The following is a 23,729-nucleotide window of genomic DNA, read 5'->3' on the forward strand; positions in this document are numbered from 1 at the left end:
TTAACGAACGTTCCTTCTCCTGACCTGCAGTTCCACCCGGATTATTTTTTACAAGCGGACACGTTCATGTGGATGCTGTTTACATAGAAATCCACCATTAAAAATATGGGTTATCGTTATGCATAAGCGTCGAACAAAATTCGTGTGAAAATGGACCCCATTAATACAAGCACTCCGGGTTCCCCACGCACAGAAGGAGAAAGCAAAGATACTGCTGCTGTGTCAGGAAATACAGCAACACTTGACCTGTCAGACACTAATCTAGTGTGTGTCGAATACCCGGGAGTCGTCGAAAATGTGGACAGAATGCTGAACAGCATTGGCGGCGAAGAGGGAGTATCCAAGGTGACATGCTTTTAGACTGTGTGTTCATTGAATCTGAATTGTCAAGTAACGTTACTGCAGTGCAGATAGATAACGTTACTGATTTCTAGATCAGTCCTTGTGACTTGCATTATTCTTTTAAATGGCTGATGAAAATGACAGCTGAGGAGGAGAGACTCTGACAGCAATGCTTTGCCCGTCACATTTTTATTTGTTATTATATAATACAATAATTGTGGTTGTTAATTTACCTCAGAAGGCTTCCTGTCCTAGGTGGCGGGTCATCTTACCCAAACTGTGGGGAAATATGGCTCCTTTACATGATTTTCAATTATTTTATATAAGCAAATGATTCCAGCACACAATATGTCCTTCTTAACATAGTAAACTCGTATATAAATGTCAATTTAACCATTTATATCATTTTTTCCTTACTTGTTTCACCATGTGACGTAAACAATGTTAATAACAAGGAAAAGTGGAGATGAAAGTTTACAGTTATTGTTAATTTTTTTTATTTAATAGTTTTCACGTAATATGTGTGTATGCTGAGTGTTATAGCAGATTGTATTTTAATCTGGGATTTATCTGGACAGACATATGCAGATTCTTCTAAAAGACTTGAACTCCGCTTTCGGCCGAAAGATCCTTTTTGCCATCCCGCTTATGGGAACCGCTTCTCCTCCACCAACCTCCTGCTCAGAGTGCGCCGCAGAACCCGCAAAGGAAATAGTTCAGAAACCCAAATCAGCATGGAGATAGTGGGGCTTATAGGAACCACATATAAATTTCAAGGTATAAAATTCTACATTCACCGACTAATTTTTTTTTGTTTTTTGTTTTTTTAAATATTGTTAATATTTTTAATCACAGCTTAAACATGTATTATTATTCCTGATATTTTTTTATTTTAAATTATAAGCTACATGAATACAGTTTTTTTTTTTTTTTTTTTACAATTCAAACTTCACCCAAAAATGTAATTCCTTTAAAAAAAACCTCATGATTTGTGTAGTTCTAGACTAAATGTGAGCATGCATTTACTCATCTCACTTGCACAAAAATGTTCAGTATTTTTTTAAATTAATCAAAACAGTTAAATGCAAACTCTGAATATTATGCAAACCTGCAGTTAAATAAGCCGCTGTGTGTACATTTACGCTTTACACTTGTTATTTGTGGTGCAATGTGAGATTGAATGAGTGCACTCAATAATGTCCACTATGGTTTTGGACCCCACTACAAATGGCTGTCCCCTCAAATAGTGCCCTCTATGTATAGGTAAAGGGGGTGATTTGGGATTCGGTCTTTGTTCAGCAGCAGCGCCCCTCTGCTGTAAAGATGTGACTTTGCATTTACTTCAGCCTGAAGTTAAAGCATTGTTTTTTAACCCTTAGTCTATGCGAACATATGCGCAGTCTATCGTACAGCCTTGCAAAGTATACTTCTTTTTACTCGTATACTTTCAAAGTATACTTTTTGTACTTTTTACTTTAAATGATAGCAAAGTTTAAACTTTTGGTTGGACTATCTCTTTAATACCAACACATTCTTACCCTTAATTCTTCAGGAATGGCTGACTTCCAGTACCTGGCAACTCACAACGAACCAGATGGCAACCAGGTGTCTTTGTACGACAAAGTCATTTTGCGCAAACCTGAGAAGAAGGAATTCTACGACAGTCCTGTGCCACTTTTCCTTCCTCCTCCCCTTTTCTCTCGCCTGGACACGGCTGTGGATTATTACTATCGTCCTGATGTTTTGCACAGGTAAGCTGGAGTAGGGCTAAATTCCCAAATGAAGTGACTGGTTGCAACTGCAAATGACAGAACAGTTCTACAGTTTGTTGATCAATTTATTTGGCTTCCCAATAAACAGCAGGGAGACTGCAATGCAGTCTGTTCTCCTTAAAGATCATCTGATTGCCCCGAATCGGGCTCGCCGGCCAAACAATGCCATATTTGTCAACTTTGATGACAAGACCATTCCATCCGGACCATTAGAAGCTGCAGTGGCCAGCTGGAAAAAATTCTGCATCCATCCTAGTGATGTAAAGATAGAGCAGCAAATCAAACAGGTTGGTAAAATGGTTGTACATGTTTTTAGTGTGTTAAATAAATCAGCCATCTCCAAGATGATCACAGCATTTGATTTGAAACAAAAAACATATACATTTTATGAGGAGCTAAACTAAAATCACATGAAGAAAAAAATGACATCAATGTACAAAATTATTTTTTATAAAAATATTCAGATATAACTTACTACTCAAAAGTTTATGGGTCAGTAGGAGACAGTAGAGACGTTATAATGTTACAAAAAAATTCTATACAATATATATAATATATGAATGAATGAAACAGACATATGTTTCATCTTGTTTTTCCCGAACACGCATTATCTTTTAAAACTCATCATTGATCACCGAGATTACATATTTAAACTGTGAACTATTTTCTGTGAAAAAAAAAGTAATGCCTTAAAATATCTTGAATGTAACTCTACACCCTTGCTTCGTTTATTACATGCAGATTCATTAATATCCATTTATCCAAATTAGCCCCACCTCCAGTTACTAACACCAGCTTAAAGACCCACTCGCTCAACTTTTACTCAAGTTACTGTAGTAAACACTGCACAAAGGTATCACTCTTTACAACTTCGGACACTTAACAGTAATTAATATGAGTAGCCTTTGGCTTGACTACGTTATCAAACGGCTAATAATGTGTTGCTAATGTTAGACTAATCATGTTCCTCTTCTGAAAATCAGCATCCTTTGAAGCTTTTTAGAGCTTTGAACATCATAGAATGTCAGTGGAGAAAGGCATATACTTCATCATAACACCGTAATATACATAACATCGTATAATCGTAATGGTTTGTCTGAAAGCATATTAAAAACACCACATAGACATAACAACCTTAAAAACTTAATTTTCACCACAGGGGGTCTTTAAGAAATTATAATCGCAGAGTTTTGTCATAATAGCGTAATACTTTATAATATACTTTAGACTTTTCTAATGATTTATAGGAAAACTAAGCAGTACTTTCAAGTGCTCAACCAAAACAGATGGATGTTGTTTGGATTGTGATAGTGATATTAGTGATATTGGCCAATATAAACAAAACTGACTTAATGTTAGGTGTTTTGTTCTGACAGTCTGCCATTTTTGACAAATAAACAAATACAAAAGTTTGTCTTGTTTAGGGTTGTATTAGACCTTTATGGAACAATGTCAGTGGTTGTTTACAGAGATGGTATACTTTTAGCCCACATACTCTATAGCATTGCTTAAAAAAAGTTAAAATTACAGCCCTGATATTAAAAAAGAAACCAGCTTAAATTATAATAATATTACTTATGATCAACTTTATTTGTGTATTTATAAACACATAAATCCCGCCATAACTTTCAAAAGCTTTTTTGAACTTAAACATTTGAACAGGAGTGTTTATTTATGTATTTTGAGAGTGCAGGGAGACTCGATTACATAATTCCCAATGCTTCATGGGAGTGTATGATTGACAACCAGATGAAAGGGTAAAACAACTATAAACTGTGTTGGAAAAAAAGCTGTGAGCAACTATTTGACAACAATTGTGGTTTAATATTATGGGAAAAATTATCCTTATCTTATCATAATCCCACCTGTGCTCCTATGCTGTTTAATTTGGAAATGCTGATTATTTTGATTTGCCTCCGCAGCTTTTCGAGAAAAGGCCCATATGGTCTCGCAATGCTGTCAAGGCCAACATCAACGTTCACCCTGAGAAAATGAAGCACCTCCTCCCATATGTGGCGTACTATATGGTGAGTAGATTAACAGAGACAACTCTGTTTAATAAACTTAAATACAATGTTGGTCTCCAAACCCAGCTTGCACAGAAAGCCGGTGTACAAACACTTGTTAAGTGGCACTATCAACGTTTCTGTTTGTTAGAGTGTCCTGTTATAGAATAGCGTTTGTTAGTGAGATTGGGGTGGGAATGTCTGACCTAAAGTTCAAGGTTTGATTGCTTAGCTTGGGCCAGTTAGTAGATGCGGTAACTACCTTTTTTTTTTAACTCCAATGATGGCCATTCAAAAGTAAACCTAAATTCCATCCATGGAATAAAATCCTTAAATTTGTGCAAAAAAATAATGACCCCTGAATAGATATACATATATTTATATAGTCAATGTCACACATTTTCTTTTTTGATTAGTGACTTAGAAATAGTGAAAATAAGTTTTCTTAACTCACATTTGATTCCCAGATTTTCAATGTGGACCCCAGTGTATATCTCACAACCTCTGAAAAGGTTTATGTGTAGTTAACAGGGCCGTGGAGGAGTTTGTGGGTCAGGTTTGGATACGATCCTCGAAAAACCCCTGAAGCAAAAATCTACCAGGTTTTAGACTTCAGGATCCGCTATGGAATGAAACATGGTGAGCGATCAACCTAAAATACATTCATAATAAAACCAAAAATGATTTATTCCTTGACATAAACACCCAGACTACTTTTTTTGACACCAGATGTGAGTACAAATGACAATCCACGCATAAATCCTGTGATTTTCTGTCTTGTAGGATTTGGTGTAAATGACATGCCAGTGAAATCCAAGAGAAGTGCTTACCATTACAGCCGCCCAACCACTATCAACAGGGCAGGTACACAATGTTTGCTTAATGTGTTAATTACATAATTATTTAGTTTTTCACAACCATTTCCCCCCTCTCTGATCTTTAGAATCCAAAAGGTTTTTGGTTCGAAAACTTAAAGCGGTTCATTTCCATTCAAAAGTTTGGGGTCTGTAATTTTTTTTAATGTTTTGAAAAGAAGTCTCTTAAGCTCACCTAGGCTGCATTGATTTGATCAAAAATACAGTAAAACACTATGAAAATATTGTGAAATATTTTTACTATTTAAAATAACTATTTTCTATTTAAAACATTTTTAAATGTAATTTATTCCTGTGATCAAAGCTGAATTTTCAGCATCATTACTCCAGTATTCAGTGTCACATGATCCCTCAGAAAACATTATAATATGCTGATTTGATACTCAAGAAACATTTCTTATTTTTATCAATGTTGAAAGCAGTACTGCTTAATAGTTTAATATTTTTAAACTTTTTTTAACTGTAAACGATCAAAGCTTTTCTTAGTGTATGGTTGTTTTTTTCTCGTTCACTTCTTTAGTTCCTCAACCTGCGAGTGTGACTGACATCACCCAGGAGAGTCCTTCATCTTCAGGACCCAAACCTGCAATTGCTAAGTACATACTAAAGGTATTGTATTTTTTTAGTTATTTAATTTTTAACTTGTGTTATATCACAGTGGATTTCGCCCTTGATCCACAATTAAAGCTGCAGTCCGTAACTTTTTGCGCTCTAGCGGTTAAAAAACATAACGGCATGCGTCTTGTGGAAGAACATTGCAGCCGGAGCTACTTCTCTCTGTTTATGTCTATGGCAAAACATGCAGGGACTGTGCTCCTCCACAGCTCTTCCTACCAGACCGATCTCAAATAGTCCCAATATAAACACTTATTATAAATGTACCATAATGATTCAGGGTAAGATAAAAAAATATGGTTTGGAAAGTGGTTTCATGTTGTACATTCTCATTATATTATTTTTCTTAATCATGGCTTGAACACAAAAAAAAATTACGAACAGCAGCTTTAATGTCGAAGATTCGTTTTAAACTGGTTTTCTGGAATTTTCTCTCAAGGACTCCATCTACATCTTCCGGGAAGGAATGCTTCCTCCGTACCGGCAGATGTTCTACCAGCTGTGTGATCTGGATGTAGAAAAGTAAGAACTTTCAACACAATCTCATTGCAGTTCTTGAGTATTTTATGTTTTGGCTAATTTATATTAATTCGTACATTTTCATCTTTAGTTTTGTACAATCCGCTAACGTACCAGTGATGGGTGTGTTTAGGGCCCTTCATCCATGCTATAGTTTTTTATTCTCTCAGTATGAATTAATATAAAACAGGGTTATTAAACTAAAACCATAAAACCTGTCACTTGAAATAAAATAAAATAAATTTAATGAAATGAAATAAATTAAATTAAATGTAAAAAAAAAACTTAAACTTATTTCCTTTTTGCTAGTTGCTAACATTCTTATCTTCATGTAGTTTAAGATGATGTATTAAAATAACTAAAACTACAACTGAAAATAATAATAAAATCCATATAGACATTTGAAAAATATATATATAAATATATTAAAGGTACACAATCCCTTCGTCCCAATTCGCATACTATATCCATACTAAATAGTATTCAAAATAAAAACTAGTATGTCCCAAATCGTAGTATGCTGAAAAAAGTATGAAAAATGGTTTATTATTTCCGAATTTGGAAATTCAGAATTTGAAGTGTGGATCGATGCACACTCTAACGGCTGATATTGCCCACAACCCATTGCAAGTTGGACCAGAATTCGATTAGAACTACAAACATGATGGATATGCGTGTCAGACAGTTAGTGAGAGGTTTAGATAAAGGTTTGAGTGATCAATTATCAGTATTTAACCTGACAAAAATATATTTATTCAGTGTTGTCCTGTCCACATTATATTTCACTTGCAGTAGCATTGAGAACTTTTGTAATGACACGTTTGGCCATTAACTTTTAAATGCGTCATTATATTTAAACTGCAAACACACGAGGAGAGTCTCTGCATTAAAGACCCACACATGGCAGATCAACGTGCGGCTACATTTCTCTCACATACTGTAGAAAATGAAACTGAATAAAGAATGTGGTCCACAAAAAAAATGTGGAAGATTTGAACTGTGACGAATCTGACGATGATTGACAGGGCAGTTAAACGGTGATGGGATGCACGTAACTAAGTGATAGAACCCGTTAAAGATGAAGTAATACGTCCCGAAGCTTGCATACTTTTCTGCGAAACACACTTAAAAGTATGTATTTTTCTTGACAAAAAGAGTACATACCTTTAGGATGTAGTATAAGTAGGCGAATTGGGACGCAGCATATGTAACTTTTGGCCCTCTAGCAGTTGAAAAACAAAACTGCAAGCATTTTGAAGATCATTGTTTTAGTTGTACTGCGCCTGTTTTCTGTGATTGGGAGGTTAATGGGTAGGGTTAGTGTAGGAGGATAGATTAAACAGTTTGTACATTTGAAAAACCATTATGCTTTGACTTAACTTTGAATGGAGAGTTCCCATACACCGTGTGTGCGCGCGTGTGTGTGCGCGTGTGAGAGAGCGAGAGAGAGAGCGAGATTGTGTGTAAGTGTGAGAGTGCAATAGTGAGTTTTGTTTCTACCCCTACCGTTCCCACACAAGGTTGCAATTCTTAAATGTGATCTAACAAATGTAAAGAGAAAAAAAATATGAACCATATATGCGGTTTATAAGTAAACATCTGTTGAGTATTTTAAAATAAAATTTTTGATTGTGTTGAATTAAAAACCCAAAAATGCTGCGGGTCCACCAGACCCACGAACACTGGCTGAAAAACAAAAATATGAACACCACACAAGGGTTAAAAGGATTGTTCACCCAAAAATGAAAATTAGCCCATAATTTACTCACCCTCAAGTCGTCCTAGGTGTATATGACATTCTTCTTTCAGATTAATCAAATTGGAGCTATATTAAAAAAGGTCCTGGCTCTTCCAAGATTTATAATTGGCAGTGAGTGGCTAAGTCCATAACCGTGCATCTATCCATCATATAACTACTCCACACGGCTCCAGGGGGTTAATAAAGGCCTTCTGAAGCGGTGGCACATTTGTGTAAGAAAAATATCTATGTATAAAAAACTTTATAGACTAATGTTTTTATCTTCTTTTAAGAATAAAGAATATCATTCATAAGAATGATGGAAAAGAGGAAGTGTGTGATGAGAGAGATGGTTGGTGTGTGCCCCATACGGCCGACGATCTCAGGAATATCATTTCTGGAATGATCCAGCAACACGTCCAAGTTAACAGCCCAGGTAAAACACACAAAAACAATGCATTGTAAATTATTAAATATAATTATAGCAAAATAATATTTATTAAATAGAAATGGATTTATTTTTTATACTATGATATTTTATTGTTGTAGCTTCATCCACCCAAAAGCCTAAACGAACTAGACCCAAAACTGCTGACAGCGGAGAAGAGGACGATGAAGATGAGGATGACGAGGATGATGATGAAGATTACAAGCCTTCTGATGGGAGTGACAATGAAATGGAAACTGAGATTGCAGATTACATGTAACTCCCCTGTAGTTTCATATCTGGCTCATATAAAGGATTGGACATGTACATTTTAATGTAAAAACAACAACTTTGTACACTAATAGAAATTAGTTTAACATGTTTTTTTACCCCTTATTTGGCTAATAAATGGTTTTGTCAAATGAACTGACTTTGCAAATTCTTCAAAAAAAAAAAGTATCTGACATACAGCAATAGAGAAGTTATAACTAACTGAAAGTTCATTAACTGATTTTTTATTTGTAGCTAACACTTTTAAGTTGTGTTTATGCAAAAAAAAAAAAAAAAAAAAAATTATCAATCCTGAGAAATGTTCAATAGAGAAAATAATGTGTCATTGTATTTAAACATTTTGGCATATAGTGAATTGACATGTTTATTGCTTTGGTTGACAAAAGTATATTATGGCATTATTCTGAAAGGTGGCACAAATGTTTTCATCTAATATTGCTCTGTAATGGAAAAAGAAATGTTAAGATTATACAAAGCTCTAATGAACACAACGCAGATTTTCCATGAGAGTTTAACACAACTGCACACATGCTGTCCAGTTACTAGAGGGACTGTTTACTTTTGGGGTAAGATACGCCTTTGGAACACCTGGGATGTGAGATATGATTTGGCTTGTTTATAAAAGCATAACTCCGTTCAGTGCCACACTTGCAGCCACTGTCTGATGATGGCGATGCTGGGAGTTTTCATCTCTGCTGCCCTCATCCTGGGGACGGCAAATGCATCTTCTGTAAGTCATTATATAAATTCAATGAAAGTTTTATTTAAACGTGTTTGTTACAATAACAATGATTTGAGTATTTAACAGTTCATTATGTTTATGTATTAGTTGAATAATTTAGTTAAGCATTATATTAAAAAAGAAAAAAATAATTATATCTATTTTAACTTTAATATGTAGCCCCTAAGGGGACATGATAAAAACTTTTACTTTTCCCCAGAGAAAGTATGCATTTGTAATGCAGTTTGGTGAGCAAACGTACAAGTTTTATGGCCCTATCATACACCCGGCGCAATGCAACACTAGTGTTTTTTACTAGTTTCAGGCCGAGGCAGTTATTATGTCCATCGCCACATTGTTTAAAGGAACTGTATGTAAGAAATGTATTTCAATGAATCATAAAATGGCCCTGATATGTCACTAGACATTAATAAATCATGTTAATTTCAAATACTTATATCACTGACAACAGTAGTCCGGCCAGATTATTTGTCATTTAAACTTTGTTGTTGCAGCCCTCAACTGATGTTGACATGTTGAGTTTTGGCCTGAAGCTCCGCCCTCCACCTATCTACCAATCACGAAGTCAGTAGTGTTTCGGCATCCGTTTCGGTTGCCAGATCGGCTCTAGTTGCACACGTTCCTGCTGGATCCTGCAGCCGATCTGGACACCTTGAGGCAGGGGGGAGGGGAAAGAGGAAGTGATTGCAGTACCAGTTTTGGCCACAATCTTACATACACTTCCTTTAAATAGCAAATGCACTCGCGCCCATCTGTTTGCCCATGGGCGTGCTGGTCTGAAAACGAGGTGTGTTCAGGCGCATTGTGAGCGTGTTGCTATTTTAAGGCGACTGAGATCCGGAGATTAGGCTCGGATTGGTTTATTGCACTTCACGCACAAAACACACTTATGACTCATTAAGAAAATAGGTACAACCTTTTTGGACCATGGGCCTGGCGCACCAACTGTTTTTTCCTGTCGCAAAACTAGCAAAAGTGGATCCCTAAGAGCAATAAAGAGATGTAATTTTAATTAACAGACTTTATTATTTGTTCTCTACCAATGTAATAACTTAATTATTAAGCTTAACTAACGTACATTAATATAATGTTAAGCAAAATATTATGTTAATCATAAACAACCCTTGTAATGTAATATAATGTGATGCAATAGTATAATCAATAAACATTTATATATATATTTTTCTATCATATTTATTTAAACTTGGTATTTGAGCTAAAATTCCAAACCTGATACTGCATAGAAGTGTTTTGTATTTTATGGTTTTCCAGCAAAAAGAATGACACAATGTGGCAGGAAGATGCTTAAGATGCTATGCTAAGCTGCATTTTCTAACAAGTTGAATTGTGAATATGCTGCAGTTGGGATCCGTGTACACCGAAGGAGGGATGGTACAGGGAAAAAGTCATACTGTTGGACTCTTCCGCTATATGGACGTGTTCAAGGGAATTCCTTTCGCTGCTCCACCTGGCAGATTGGCGAAGCCAGTTCCTCACCAAGGCTGGGATGGTACGTATACCTTATTTGTCCTAGCTAGGGTCTACAATAAGTAAGTGAATGTATTGACAGCGTTCTCTTGCTGACTCTACCTGCACAGGCGTTCTGAAAGCCAACGAGTACGGACCGAGGTGTATGCAGCTTAATATTGTTGGTAAAGATGTCTTGGGAAGTGAGGACTGTCTCTACCTGAACATCTGGGTCCCTCAGGGAAGGACTGGTAATGCAAACCTCTTCTAATTCACAAGACAAAACAAACAGTGTGTTAAAGGGATCACTTACCAAAGAAAATGAAAAAGCTGTCATAATTTACTCGCCCTCATGTCATTCCAAACTTGTATGACTTATGTGAAACAATTCGGTCCATACAACGAAAGTCAATGGGGTCCAATGTTGTTGTCCTTTTTGAATAACACCTTTAAGAATAACATTTTAAGAAATATGTATGCCTTGTCAAATATGAATTTTTCCTGTCTGGCTTGATTCTTTTTGCAGTGTCTACCAATTTGCCTGTAATGGTGTTCATCTATGGTGGCGGCTTTCTGATGGGTGGTGGTCAGGGTGCAAACTTCTTGGACAACTACCTGTACGACGGAACGGAGATGGCAGACAGAGGAAATGTCATCGTGGTGACGTTCAACTACCGTGTCGGAGCCCTTGGATTCCTCAGCACCGGAGATGCCGAAGCAGCTGGTAATTTTCATTTAAATATAGGTTTAAGTCATACAAATGACACATCACAGTAGGGGAAAAAACGTTGCTTAAATAGGAACTAATTCCCTAAGATGAAAGATCTGCCCTAAAGGGATATGGCAATTTAAAAAAAATTAGATGGGAGGAAAATGTATGTTAATGCTTTTGCAATCTCTTGCAAAGGTTTAGCACTCTCCCCAAGAAGCTTTGCATTCACTTGGTTTTTGCGTTCCCTGGAGGAACGTTGCATTTGCAGTTATTGCAAGCGAATTCAAAGTTTTTTTCCGGGGGAGCACCAAATTTCTTGGTGGAACACAATTATTTTGCAATCTTCCCATCCCATCTTTTTTCCACCACCATATCCCCTAGGGGCTCCATTTCTTTGCAAAATATTTGCGTTCTGTTGCAAAAAATTTCAGTTTCAGAATGTTGTTTTTTAAGGTTTGGTTTTTGCTAGCCATGATGTTTTCTTAATGGAAATCAACATTAGACTTCGGTCTGTAGAACGTTATTCAAACAAACATGTTCACCTAGCGCTATTTTTATGTTGCTTTAAAGGTGCCCTAGAATGATTTTGAAACAATATTTTAAATTGTTCTCTGATATCTAAATAGAGCGTATGTGGCTTATTTAAGGTCAACAATTGTCTAGATACAGTTTTACAGGTCCATTTACAACCCTAGAAATTGTCCCTAGGATGTAATGCTCTGTTTTTGCCTTATTTGGAAGGGTCGTGAATATTAATGCAGAGTTCTGCTCTGATTGGCTGTTTCACAGCACTGCTGCTCAATGACAGCTAACACATCTATACCATCCCTCATGGCAATGATTTTACCTATAGCTTGACTTTATTTATAGCTTCTTAGCTTACTGAACTGGGTAGTGTGTAAATATATTGTACAATAATGTTACAGTTTGACAGTAGAGTACTGATTTAAAAGTCGATTTATTTCGTCAAACAAAGTAGACCTAACGTAGAAGCCACTCAAAATAGTCATTGTAGTGTTTACTACTCACCCGCTGCAAAATAATCATACTTCAGTTCTCAAAAATGTATAGTTATTTAACAAATTGACTAAGCCTTGTCAAATGACTATCGTTTCAACTTAGATGGTGGAGAAGGTGACGTTAGCTACAAGAATCGAGTGAGCGATCTGTAAGCAACTAAACAGCAGTAGTAAACGTAGTTAGCTTCTGAGTTATGTTAATGATGAAATATAGGCAAATTTAGATTTCAATTCGTCAAAAGAGATCGACATACATATCTACTGTTGTATTTTATGACAATGCTGGCAGGAAATAATATTAACCTTTGTCATTTGACAAACTGTTATGTGTGCTACCTGGAGTTTCCAATACTAGCATCTTGCATTAGATCTAGACAACACAGGGGATGTTATCGTAATGATGTCTTACTAAGAAACTTTCAATTTAATCAGAAATGGGTTCGACAGTCAAGAAGTGGTTAAAATCACTACTTACTGCTTGCAGGAATACAGTTGGAATCGGCCCTTTCTTCAGTTTTAGACGCTGAGTGAATCCTGCTTGATATTGTCCCAGGTTAAAAAACTCTCCGTGGTGAAATGGGCCGAGCAAACGAACAACTTAATTAAATTGTTGCGGTATCTGATTGTAAATAAACAGCAACCATGACTGTTGACATTTTTTATCTGTGGGAAGGCTATGAATAGTCCTCACATCCCCTGCACAGCCTGGAACATAACATTTATTTCCATGATCTGCCGTTTTCGCTATCCTCGCGTGACGCTTGTTTATCTGCAAAACTCCCGATGATTCAGCTGAGCTGTGCAGTTTCGCCTGACATTCAACGAACCTACAAATGTTGGGGGCATACATATTAATGATCCCAGCGATTGCGTCACATGGCGTTATGTTGAGAATCGCATGGTGTTTTTCACAAACAAGATTTACATATGGAGGAGGAGGCAATGGTGTTTGAGACTCACAGTGTGATGTCCATGTACTGAACTCTTTTTATTTAACTATGGCAAGGTTAATTCAATGTTTCATTCTAGGGCACCTTCAACGTTATTCTAACGTTAACCGTCCATTTTAAAGTTGGAAGCGGCTACACTTTATATCCACATTTAGAACATGTTGTTAATTTTTATTGAAAGTAAATGCATTTCTGATGTGATTTTCGATGAGAAAAGAGAGAAGAGCAAGCTCTGCAAAAGGCGGATTTGAACCTGTGTTGATTGCATCAAAAAAAAAAAATTATTAGCCATACACTTTACTGATTGCGCCACTTAACATGTTTTTTTAAGGTTATTTGGCACAACCAGGCATTGTTAGTCGAAGCTAGTGTGAATAGCACTTGCCAATAAGGCATGCTATTTGCACTTGGTGTGAATAGACACACCGTTTACAATTACACAAGTGCAGTTTTCTGTAAAAGACAGTAGAAACTGCGTGCTGGAGAAATAAACACAGGTATATAGAAACAACCAACACATTTATGCTTTCTGGCTTAAAGGGATAGTTCACCCCAAAAATTAAATTCTGTCATCATTTACTCACCCTCAAGTTGTTTCTAACCTGTATACATTTTTTAAGGGTGGGGTGGGGTAAGTAAGTACATGACTTCTTATTATGACTTTTAATAAGAATTTGAATTTCATCGATGCTCTATTCAGACTTGTTGACTTGACTCCATTGTATAGATTGTATACCGGTATGTATGGATTGATTCATTTATTGTATTATTTAAATGACCTGAGCATTTCCTGGTCAATAGGAAACTATGGCCTGTGGGATCAGCACGCTGCTATCTCTTGGGTACACAGGAACATCAAGAATTTCGGAGGCAATCCCGACAACATCACTATCTTTGGCGAGTCAGCAGGTGGAGCCAGTGTAAACTTCCAGGTGCTACATGAAAATAAAAAATCTAAAAATAATATTCTGCTTGCATGCTTGTGTATTACATTTTAATGAGTGTGTGTACATGTGCTAATGTTTGCTAGGGCGAGGTCAATAATGCAAACTGTTAAGTAGCCCTCGTTGAAAGGCTCATAAAATGGCTAAATAACGTTTTCACTTTAAATGTAATGGCAGCAGGTTTGTTTAAGGGCTTGTTTTTTTTTTTTGTATAAAAAACACGAGAGGTCCTCTGTAATATAGGTTGAAGGTTTAAAGGTCTGTTGTGTGTCCCATCCTGCACAGATTCTTTCCCCTAAAAACAAGGGCCTGATCCGCAGAGCCATCTCACAGAGTGGTGTCGCTCTCTGTCCCTGGGCCGTCAACAGAAACCCTCGCCAAGAGGCTGAGAGGGTGAGCTTCATCTGCACGAATGTCCCACATTACTGAATACTCATTATAAAACAGACATTGTGTACAGTACTAGCATTTGATATACAGTCGTCCCAAAATCCTAGGGGGTTTGTTTACTCTCATTCTCAACCATTTGCGAAACACTTTAATGTACACTTGCTAGTGTTTACTTAGTGAAGTCACCTGTCCTGTTTCACATACAGACTGCCATGGTCAGTTAATAATTAATGAATATAATAACATCATGCTTTATTTCAACTACAGTTACAATTATTTCTTCAAAGTATGGGCCATTGTTTTTTTTTGTGTGCACATTTAGATCGCAAAGAAGGTAGGATGCCCCACTGATAGCAAGATGGTGTCTTGTCTGAGGATGACAGATCCAAAGGCTGTAACTCTTGCTGGGAATGTGGACTTCAGTACATCTGCTGCTGGTAATAAATTGTGCAGTTTTAGCCCTTTACATTCTTTATATAGCAATAGTTTAACTTCTAAAATTCAGTCATCATTTACTCACTCTCATGCCTTTCCAAACCTGCATGATTATAATTACACGGAATGAGAATACCAAATTGATAAGTAAATGATGTCATCCTGTGATCCATTGTCATAATTTTCATCCTGTTAAAATGGTTAAAAGGTTAGTTCACCCAAAAATGAAAATTATTTCATTAATTACTCACCTTCATGTCGTTGGACACCCGTAACACCTTCGTTCATCTTCGGAACACAAATGAAGATATTTTAGTTGAAAGCTGATGGCTGAGAAAGGCTTCAGAAAGGCCTCCATTGGCATTCAGTACATTCCCACTGATCCACTCACAAGACCCATAAAGGCACTAAAGACGTCGATACAAAGTCCATCTCACTACAACGGCTGTACAATAATTTTACAATGCGACGCAAATAGTTATTGTGCGCACAAAAATCAAAATAACGACTTTATCCACCAAGTTATTGACGTGAATTCGACGCATTCTCGAGAATATGATGCAGCTCCACCGTTCAGATACATGACCCAGAAGAGGAGGAGCGCCGCTAACGCGTGAGTTCATGACAATAACTTGCCGGACAAAGTCATTATTTAGAATTTTTTGCGCACAAAAACTATTCTCGTCGCTTCATAAAAATATTGTACAGCCACTGTAGTGAGATGGACTTTGTAACGACGTCTTTAGTGCCTTTATGGGTCTTGTGAGTGGGTCAGTGGGAATGTACTGAATGCCAATGGAGGCCTTTCTGAAGCCTTTCTCAGCCATCAGCTTTCAACTAAAATTTCTTCATTTGTGTTCTGAAGAAGAACGAAGGTCTTTCGGGTGTCCAACGACATGAGGGTGAGTAATTAATGAAATAATTTTCATTTTTGGGTGAACTAACCCTTTAAACTGCTGCTTAAATCTATAGTAAATGCAACGCAAAGTCAAAAGATCAAGTTTGACCATCTTTTCCAGATCCCATTGTGCACAAACTGGGTCTGTCCCCCGTCATCGATGGTGACTTCCTCCCCAGCGAGCCCGAAACCCTTTTCGGAAATGCTGCTGACATTGACTACATCGCTGGAGTAAATGACATGGACGGCCACATCTTTGCCACTCTTGACGTCCCCTCCATCAACAACGCTCTGGTGTCCACCACTGCGTAAGTGCGCTACATCAGAGTTATCTGGAACCATTTTGAGAATTTTAAAGACCCCATAAAACCAGAGGCAGAGTTCTGTGGCTTTTGTTTATGTCTGTTAGCTTTAAGGCCATCTATGTAGTGTACTATTTAAAGCTAAAAATCGACAAAAGTAAGCTTTGGCAGACCCATACTGTGCTTTATTTAAAAAAAAAAATGGCCCAATATATTTCAGAAATATGCTTAATATCTGTAAAAAGTGCAGTTTAAGGAATATATTTTTCAAATTGGAAAAAAAAGAATTAAAAGTGGTAAAATTACTGTAATATAAAATGTACTTTAAGGGGCAAAAATATATTGATATTTCTAATATTTTTAACAATATTAATATTTTGGATAAAAGATTCTTTAAAAAGACAGAAATGCAAGAAACTTAAAGTGCATATGTACATGCATATAAAATAGTTTAGCAATATATTTTGGCAATTTTTTAAAATTTAAAAATAAATTAAAACTACTGTTCAAAAGTTTGGGGTTGGTAAAAGTTTGGGGTTGGTCTTTTTTTTGAAAGAAGTCTTTTCTAACCAAGGGTGAATTTATCTGATAAATAAAAATCAGTAAAACAATAATATTGCAAATTAAATAATACTACAATTTAAAATAATATTTGAAGTGATTTTACTTTTGTCCACCCAAGGACACTAAGTAAGGCAGTGATTGGTACTCGCGTCTCCGCTGACGTTGTGATTTTTGGACCTTCCCTTCAATGTTCCTTCATCTGGGTGTTGCAGATTAAGGACCTTCTGCACCTACTTCAGGGCCTCTTCTGCGTGTTCCAGATTTTAGGACCCTTAGCTGCCCCAGGAGATCAGCATCCCACAGATCTTCATGTTCAAGGCTGTTGAAACGGATTCCAGCTCCTTTCCCCACTGCACTGTTTCCCAGCAAAACTAGTGGAAGAAGTCATCACCATCACACTGCTTACTCAACCACATGGAATATCACTTAACCAAACCTGATGTACATCATCTGATGTACTCATAACCACACCTTAAAGGGTTAGTTCACCCAAAAATGAAAATTATGTCATTAATGACTCGCATTCATGTCGTTCCACACCCATAAGACCTCCGGTCATCTTCGGAAAACAGTTTAAGATATTTTATATTTAGTCCGAGAGCTTTCTGTCCCTCCATTGAAAATGTATGTACAGTATTCTGTCTATGTCCAAAAAGGTAATAAAAACATAATCAAAGTAGTCCATATGACATCAGTGGGTTATTTAGAATTTCTTGAAGCATCAGAAATACATTTTGGCCCAAAAATAACAAAAACCATGACTTTATTCAGCATCGTCATCTCTTCCAGGTCTGTTGTCAATCTGCGTTCACGACTCCGTAGTTCACGAGTCCGCAGTGTTATCTGGTGCGCCCGAGCTTCGTTTATAGTCTGAGGGAGACTGCGCAGTTGCGAACGCAGATTGAAAACAAACCCGTAAGAGAAGACAATGCTGAATAAAATTGTAGTTTTTGTTATTTTTGGCCAAAATTCTAACCAACCCACTGATGTCATATGGACTACTTTGATGATGTTTTTATTCCCTTTCTGGACATGGACAGTATACTGTACATCATTTTCAATGGAGGGACAGAAAGCTCTCGGACTAAATATAAAATATCTTAAACTGTGTTTCGAAGATGAACGGAGGGCTTACGGGTGTGGAACGGAATGAGTGCGAGTCATTAATGACATAATTTTCATTTTTGGGTGAACTAACCCTTTAAGGTGTGGTTATGAGTACATCAGAGGACAAACCCCACCCACCCCCCTCATAGTTTGGGACACTAGTCAAGGTCTTTTGCCTTGGCGGTATGAGAACACTCCCGACCGGAGGCTGTCCAGTCATTTAGAATGAATGTAAAGGGGGGGAGAGTTGGTCAGCTGATTTATCTGAAAGATTGGTGAGATGTCTAACTTGTAGAGCCTCTTCTGTATTATCAGCATAAGACACAAATAAAATAGATTTTATTAACAAAAGATGAACAGAACAACCAACACAACTTCTAAATGAATACAATGAATGAAAGGAATAAAGTGCATAAGATGCATAAAATACATTTCATTAAGTTGTGCGGGGCTATGGAAGTTACGTTATCTTATAGAAAGATAAACTTGAAGAACTTTATTATGCATCACCAACTAAACGAAAGATTATGTTATTAACTAGCATCATTTATATTACCTCTAATGTAAATTAGAAAATCAAAAACTGATAATATACAACAATCCCAAGGTCTCTAGCACGAGGTTTGGTTAAGTGATATTCCACATAGTTGAGTAAACAGTCCGATGGTGATGACTTCTTCAACTGGTTTTGCTGGGTGATAATGCAGTGGGGAAAGGAGCTGGAATTCTGATCTCCTGGGTCACAAAAAGGTCCTAAAATCTGGAACACGCAGATGAGGCCCTGAAGTAGGTGCAGAAGGTCCTTAATCTGGAACACACAGACGAAGGAACCTTGAAGTGAAGGTTTGCTCTCCTGAACTTAACCTTGTTGCAAATATCTCTGTGTGTCTTCTGCCTCTTTGGGCCAGACACTCAGAAGTTGGTCATTCCGCTCTGGTCTCTCCAACATGGAGACTCGGGATGTGCTGTAGTCGTCTCGCTGGACTAAAACTCTGAACGTATTGTTGGTTAATGTCTCTTTCCTCACAGACTGGGGGCTCAGAATGTTGTGGTTTATTTTGCTGCCTCACAAGCTGTAGACTCTCAGACACTCAGAACTTAGTTGTTCTGTCACAGTCTAATCCTTGCTGGACAGACTCAGAACTTGGTGAACTGTTTGTCTTCCGTATGGGGAGACTCAGAACTTTATTGTCTCTAGGTGGGTGAAGGGCAGAAACTGAACCAATGAGAAGTCCTGTCCTTCCTGGGCTTGGTACCAGAGGTCTCCTTCTTGCCCTTAAAGAGTTGTCTGGCTGTTGTCCAAGCATCTTTATCTGATGGCGTTGGACATTTTTTTGATTGTGCTACTCTAACAAGATCCAATCAAAATGTAGCAAACCTTTGTCCACTGCTTTAGGCAGAGAGGGGCCCGGCCGTAAACTGGGCCCATGAATGTGCTGTCCACTACACATTTATATTTTATTTAATATTTTCCTGTGATTGCAAAGCTGAATTTTCAACATTATTACTCCAGGCTTCAGTGTTACATGACCTGCCAGAAATCATCCTAATATGTAACCCTGAACCACAAAACCAGTCACAAGGGTCAATTTTTGGAAATAAAAATAAATGAATAAATATAATAAATAATCTTTCCATTGATGCATGGTTTGTTAGGATAGGGCCATTTTTGGCCGACTTACAACTATTTTAAAATCTGGAATCTGAGAGAACCTTAAAGATTGTCCAAATGATGTCCTTAGCAACACATATTACAAATTATAATTTTTTTAATATATATATTTACAAAATATCTTCATGGAGCATGGTCTTTACTTAATATCCAACTGATTTTTGGTATAAAAGAAAAAACAATCTTTTTGACCCATTCAATTTATTGCTAGCTATTGCCACAATACCCCCAGCGATTTATGTTTTGAGGTCCAGGGTCACATATGCTGATTTGTTGCGAAATCATATTATTATCAATGTTGAAAACAGTTGTACTGCTTAATATTTTTGTGAAAAAATCTTTTAAGACTTTTTTGTTGATAGAATAGAAAGTTCAAAAGGACAGCATTTATTTGCAATAGAAATCTTTTGTAACACTATGTCTTTACCGGCTTTTTTGATAAATCTAATGCATCCTTTCTGATGCATTAAATTTATATATGTTTTTTAATTGTTCTGATTCCATCCGTTTAAATGGTATTGTATATCTGAAAATATGTTTTACTGGATGGGAATATAAAAATTGCAATCTTTGTTTTCTGGAAAAACAGTGCTGCAAGCTAAAAGCAAGTGGCCTTTCATCAAATGTGTCCTAGCAGAAAACGTTAATATTTAATATAAATAACTTTAAGAATGGCCTTTAATAATCCAAACACTAACATCATTTAAAAAAAATCTTCTATTGATTTAATACAGGGCAGATGTCAAGGCTCTCTCGATTTCCCTGTCTAAAGACAGAGGACAAGACGCTGGCACCGCAACTTATCAGGAGTACACAGCCAATTGGGGTAGTAACCCTAGTGATAAGGATATTAAGAAAACAGTTGTGGACATTGAAACAGACTACATCTTCCTGGTGCCAACCCAAGCAACCCTGTACCTCCACACTGACCATGCCAAGTAAGCGGACTTCATCTTCTTATTTACTGACCTCTAAAATGTGAACTGATAGTAGAAACCAAAACAACCATTTTCCCCCATTAGATCCGCACGGACCTACTCCTACCTGTTCAGCGAGCCCTCCCGCATGCCTATCTTCCCACTCTGGATGGGTGCCGATCACGCAGACGACCTGCAGTATGTGTTTGGGAAGCCTTTCGATACTCCTTTGGGCTACTTTCCTCGCCACCGTGACGTCGCCAGATACATGATTGCCTACTGGACCAATTTTGCTCAAACTGGGTATATAAACATAACACTTTCAATTTTAAAATGCTTCATCCTATTCCACTTTATTCCAAATGGAACTGCATATATATATGCAGTTCCATTTGGTGCCAAGATGGGAGAAAAATATATATTTATATAATTAAATGCAGGTTTTTGGTAATCACTGCTTTGTGACTGCAGAACTTTTGTGGATCCCGCACCCCGTTTAGGCTCTGTTATAAAGCCCATACAAAGAGTAGTAGTTTAATTTAACAGGAATAGTTAGAATGTTACTACCTTGAAAGCAAGAGCGATGCTTCTTTTGATATTTGACGATACGGGGCTCTGCTTTCGGTTATGTTCTTCATGAAGTAACGTTAGTAGCAGCGCACGCACGACCAAGTAGAATCAGCGTATCTCATTCTCAGCCGTCTGCTGGTGAAAATAATCACTGGCTGTAAACAGCTGGCTGCTGTAGGCTACGGATGGTTGGGCACTTTTTTTGCAATAGGCTATATATGCGGGTTGTTTTGAACCGCTTTGTAAAACAGGGACAGCTCCAGTCGGGGACAGAACAAAAAGAACGTGACTGTCCCCAGAAAACGGGGATGTCTTGTCGCATGGGCGTAGATTACGTGGGGGACGTGTCCCCCGCACTTTTAATGAAATTTATTTTCATCCCCCACACTTTTACCGGGTCTCACCGATCTTAGTCGACCCGCTCGCAGGATTCGAACCGGCATTAGCTGCGCGGATTCGTAGAAGTAATAAAATGTCACGCTGGAGCTGCAGCTGAAGGAAAACAATTGTTATGAGGGATGAAACGTGACGAAGACAATCAGATGATTGCGACGAGATATGCTTTATTTGTGTGTTATTTTAAAGCTATCTCAAGGTAGGCTTTATTGAAAATAAAGTATATGAACAATGCAAACTGACAGCTTTTTTTAATGTTTAGTATCTTCTGCTCACCAAGGCTGCATTTATTTAATAAAAAATACAGTTAAAGGTGCACTATGCAACTTTCCGTCCACTAGAGGGCGCCTATTCAAAACAAAGGCGTAGTTTAATGACGCAAAGGTTGAGCGCAATATCTTGGGACATGTGGTCTTCACCTCACAGCCGGTGGAAAATAAGACACGGGCAGAAATCATGTTCATGGATGCGGTTATTAACGTAACTGTAGTGTAAAGCAGAGCAGGACCGAGTGTTGTGGAGCTGAGCACGGCTGCTGGAGTGATTGTTACACAAACACACGGCTCGTGAGCACCGGGGCTTTTATTATGACGGGACGGGAAACAGTCGCCGGGCGCCTGCACTATTTCCGCTTTTCCAGTCATGATTATAAGGTAAAGCAGCTCTGTTTATCATATTAGATACATTTAAGTGTGTTTAAAATGATGTTATGACGTTACTCTGTTTGTTCGCTCGGCGCTGCTCTGACATGTTCACACTGCTAAGACAAAAGCGCTTCTGCCAAATAAATCCGAGAGAAATGCAGATATGACGCAATTGACAGGCAACTCCCTCAAACGCTATGCTGACACGTCCCGGTCCTTAGTTAAAATAGCAATTTGCTGCAAAAATATTTTACTGCAAAAATTCTACATAGTGTACCTTTAAAACAGTAATATTGTGAAATAGCATTACAAATGAAAACAGTCTTTTTTTCTATGTGAATATAGTGTAATTTATTCCTGTGATCAAAGCTGAATTTATCACCATAACTCCAGTCATTGTCACATAATCCTCAACTAATCATTCTGATATGAGGATTTTATACATTTATGATTATTATCTGTGTTAAAAACAGTTGTGCTGCTTAAAAATGTTGTGGAAACCATGATACATTTTATTTTTCAGGATTCTTTGATGAATAGAAAGTTCTATGGACAGCATTTATTTGCATTTATTAAATAAATTAACTTTTGTAATATTAAAAATATCACTTGTGATCAATTTAACGCATGTCTTAATTTCTCTCTTTTTTAAATTGTACCACAAATGTTTGAATGGTATGGTGGTTTCCACAAAAAGGAAGCAGCAATATATATATATATATATTTTTTTTACATTGCATAAAATTGGCATAAAATATAGGAGAAAAATATTATAGATGTTAGTGCTTATTGTTCAGCAGTGTATTTGATATCTTACCGAATTAAAAGCATAAGATGCAATAAATTATATTGGTCCAAAAAAATGGTATTATGACATTTCTGTCTCCCTCACTCCTGAAAAGATGGCTATGCTCCTTAGCTATATGCTCCTGCCCCTAAGTTAAAGTCTCTCTCTCTCTCTCTCTCTCTCTCTCTCTCTCTCTCTCTCTCTCTCTCTCTCTCTCTCTCTCTCTCTCTCTCTCTCTCTCTCTCTCTCTCTCTCTCTCTCTCTCTCTCTCTCTCTCTCTCTCTCTCACAGTGACCCTAACAAAGGTGAGTCCAGTGTTCCTGTAGCCTGGCCCGAGTTCGCAGGCACTGGCCATAAGTACATAGACATCAACTACAATATGAACAATAACAGTGTGAAGCAGATGTTGAGAACGCGCTTGGTTTACTACTGGACTTCCGTCTTTGCCAGCTACCCTACTGTCCAGAAGAGCTGAGCACTGCTTACCTGACTACAGAATCATTTAGAAGTTTATCATGCTAAAATTCATGCAATAAACAAAATATATGAAACATACCTGTCTCTTATAAAATAGCATTTTTTTATTTTTTTTGCTGAAAAATCTAAAAATAGATCAATCTAAAATTAA

General features: G+C 37.2%; 2 protein-coding genes across 2 annotated transcripts; both read left to right on the forward strand.

Moving 5' to 3' along the window:
• Window positions 1-30: 30 nt before the first annotated feature.
• Window positions 31-8,701, forward strand: gtf3c5 (general transcription factor IIIC, polypeptide 5). Its single transcript, XM_067422951.1, has 11 exons — window positions 31-345; window positions 921-1,119; window positions 1,895-2,093; window positions 2,203-2,401; window positions 4,037-4,141; window positions 4,645-4,759; window positions 4,904-4,984; window positions 5,516-5,604; window positions 6,050-6,132; window positions 8,161-8,303; window positions 8,417-8,701. Exons 1-11 carry the CDS (start codon window positions 151-153, stop codon window positions 8,572-8,574), a joined length of 1,566 nt encoding a protein of 521 aa, XP_067279052.1. The 5' UTR covers window positions 31-150; the 3' UTR covers window positions 8,575-8,701.
• Window positions 8,702-8,969: 268 nt separating this feature from the next.
• LOC137046452 (bile salt-activated lipase-like) lies at window positions 8,970-23,654 on the forward strand. The gene is made up of 11 exons (XM_067423668.1): window positions 8,970-9,315; window positions 10,690-10,837; window positions 10,926-11,045; window positions 11,321-11,518; window positions 14,277-14,407; window positions 14,705-14,812; window positions 15,132-15,246; window positions 16,264-16,450; window positions 20,522-20,725; window positions 20,810-21,007; window positions 23,393-23,654. The coding sequence occupies exons 1-11, from the start codon at window positions 9,250-9,252 to the stop codon at window positions 23,574-23,576; spliced, it is 1,659 nt and encodes a 552-aa protein (XP_067279769.1). The 5' UTR covers window positions 8,970-9,249; the 3' UTR covers window positions 23,577-23,654.
• The last annotated feature ends 75 nt before the right edge of the window (window positions 23,655-23,729 follow it).

This window comes from Pseudorasbora parva, chromosome 18, assembly GCF_024679245.1.
Source record: "Pseudorasbora parva isolate DD20220531a chromosome 18, ASM2467924v1, whole genome shotgun sequence".
Lineage (NCBI taxonomy): Eukaryota > Metazoa > Chordata > Actinopteri > Cypriniformes > Gobionidae > Pseudorasbora > Pseudorasbora parva.

Coding starts and splice junctions, on each gene's coding strand:
- LOC137046452 (XM_067423668.1), top strand. CDS start 9,250: ATGATGGCGATGCTGGGAGTTTTCATCTCTGCTGCCCTCATCCTGGGG. Junction 9,316..10,689: donor GGACGGCAAATGCATCTTCT/GTAAGTCATTAT, acceptor AATATGCTGCAG/TTGGGATCCGTGTACACCGA. Junction 11,046..11,320: donor GGTCCCTCAGGGAAGGACTG/GTAATGCAAACC, acceptor TTCTTTTTGCAG/TGTCTACCAATTTGCCTGTA.
- gtf3c5 (XM_067422951.1), top strand. CDS start 151: ATGGACCCCATTAATACAAGCACTCCGGGTTCCCCACGCACAGAAGGA. Junction 5,605..6,049: donor TTGCTAAGTACATACTAAAG/GTATTGTATTTT, acceptor TTTTCTCTCAAG/GACTCCATCTACATCTTCCG. Junction 8,304..8,416: donor CGTCCAAGTTAACAGCCCAG/GTAAAACACACA, acceptor TTATTGTTGTAG/CTTCATCCACCCAAAAGCCT.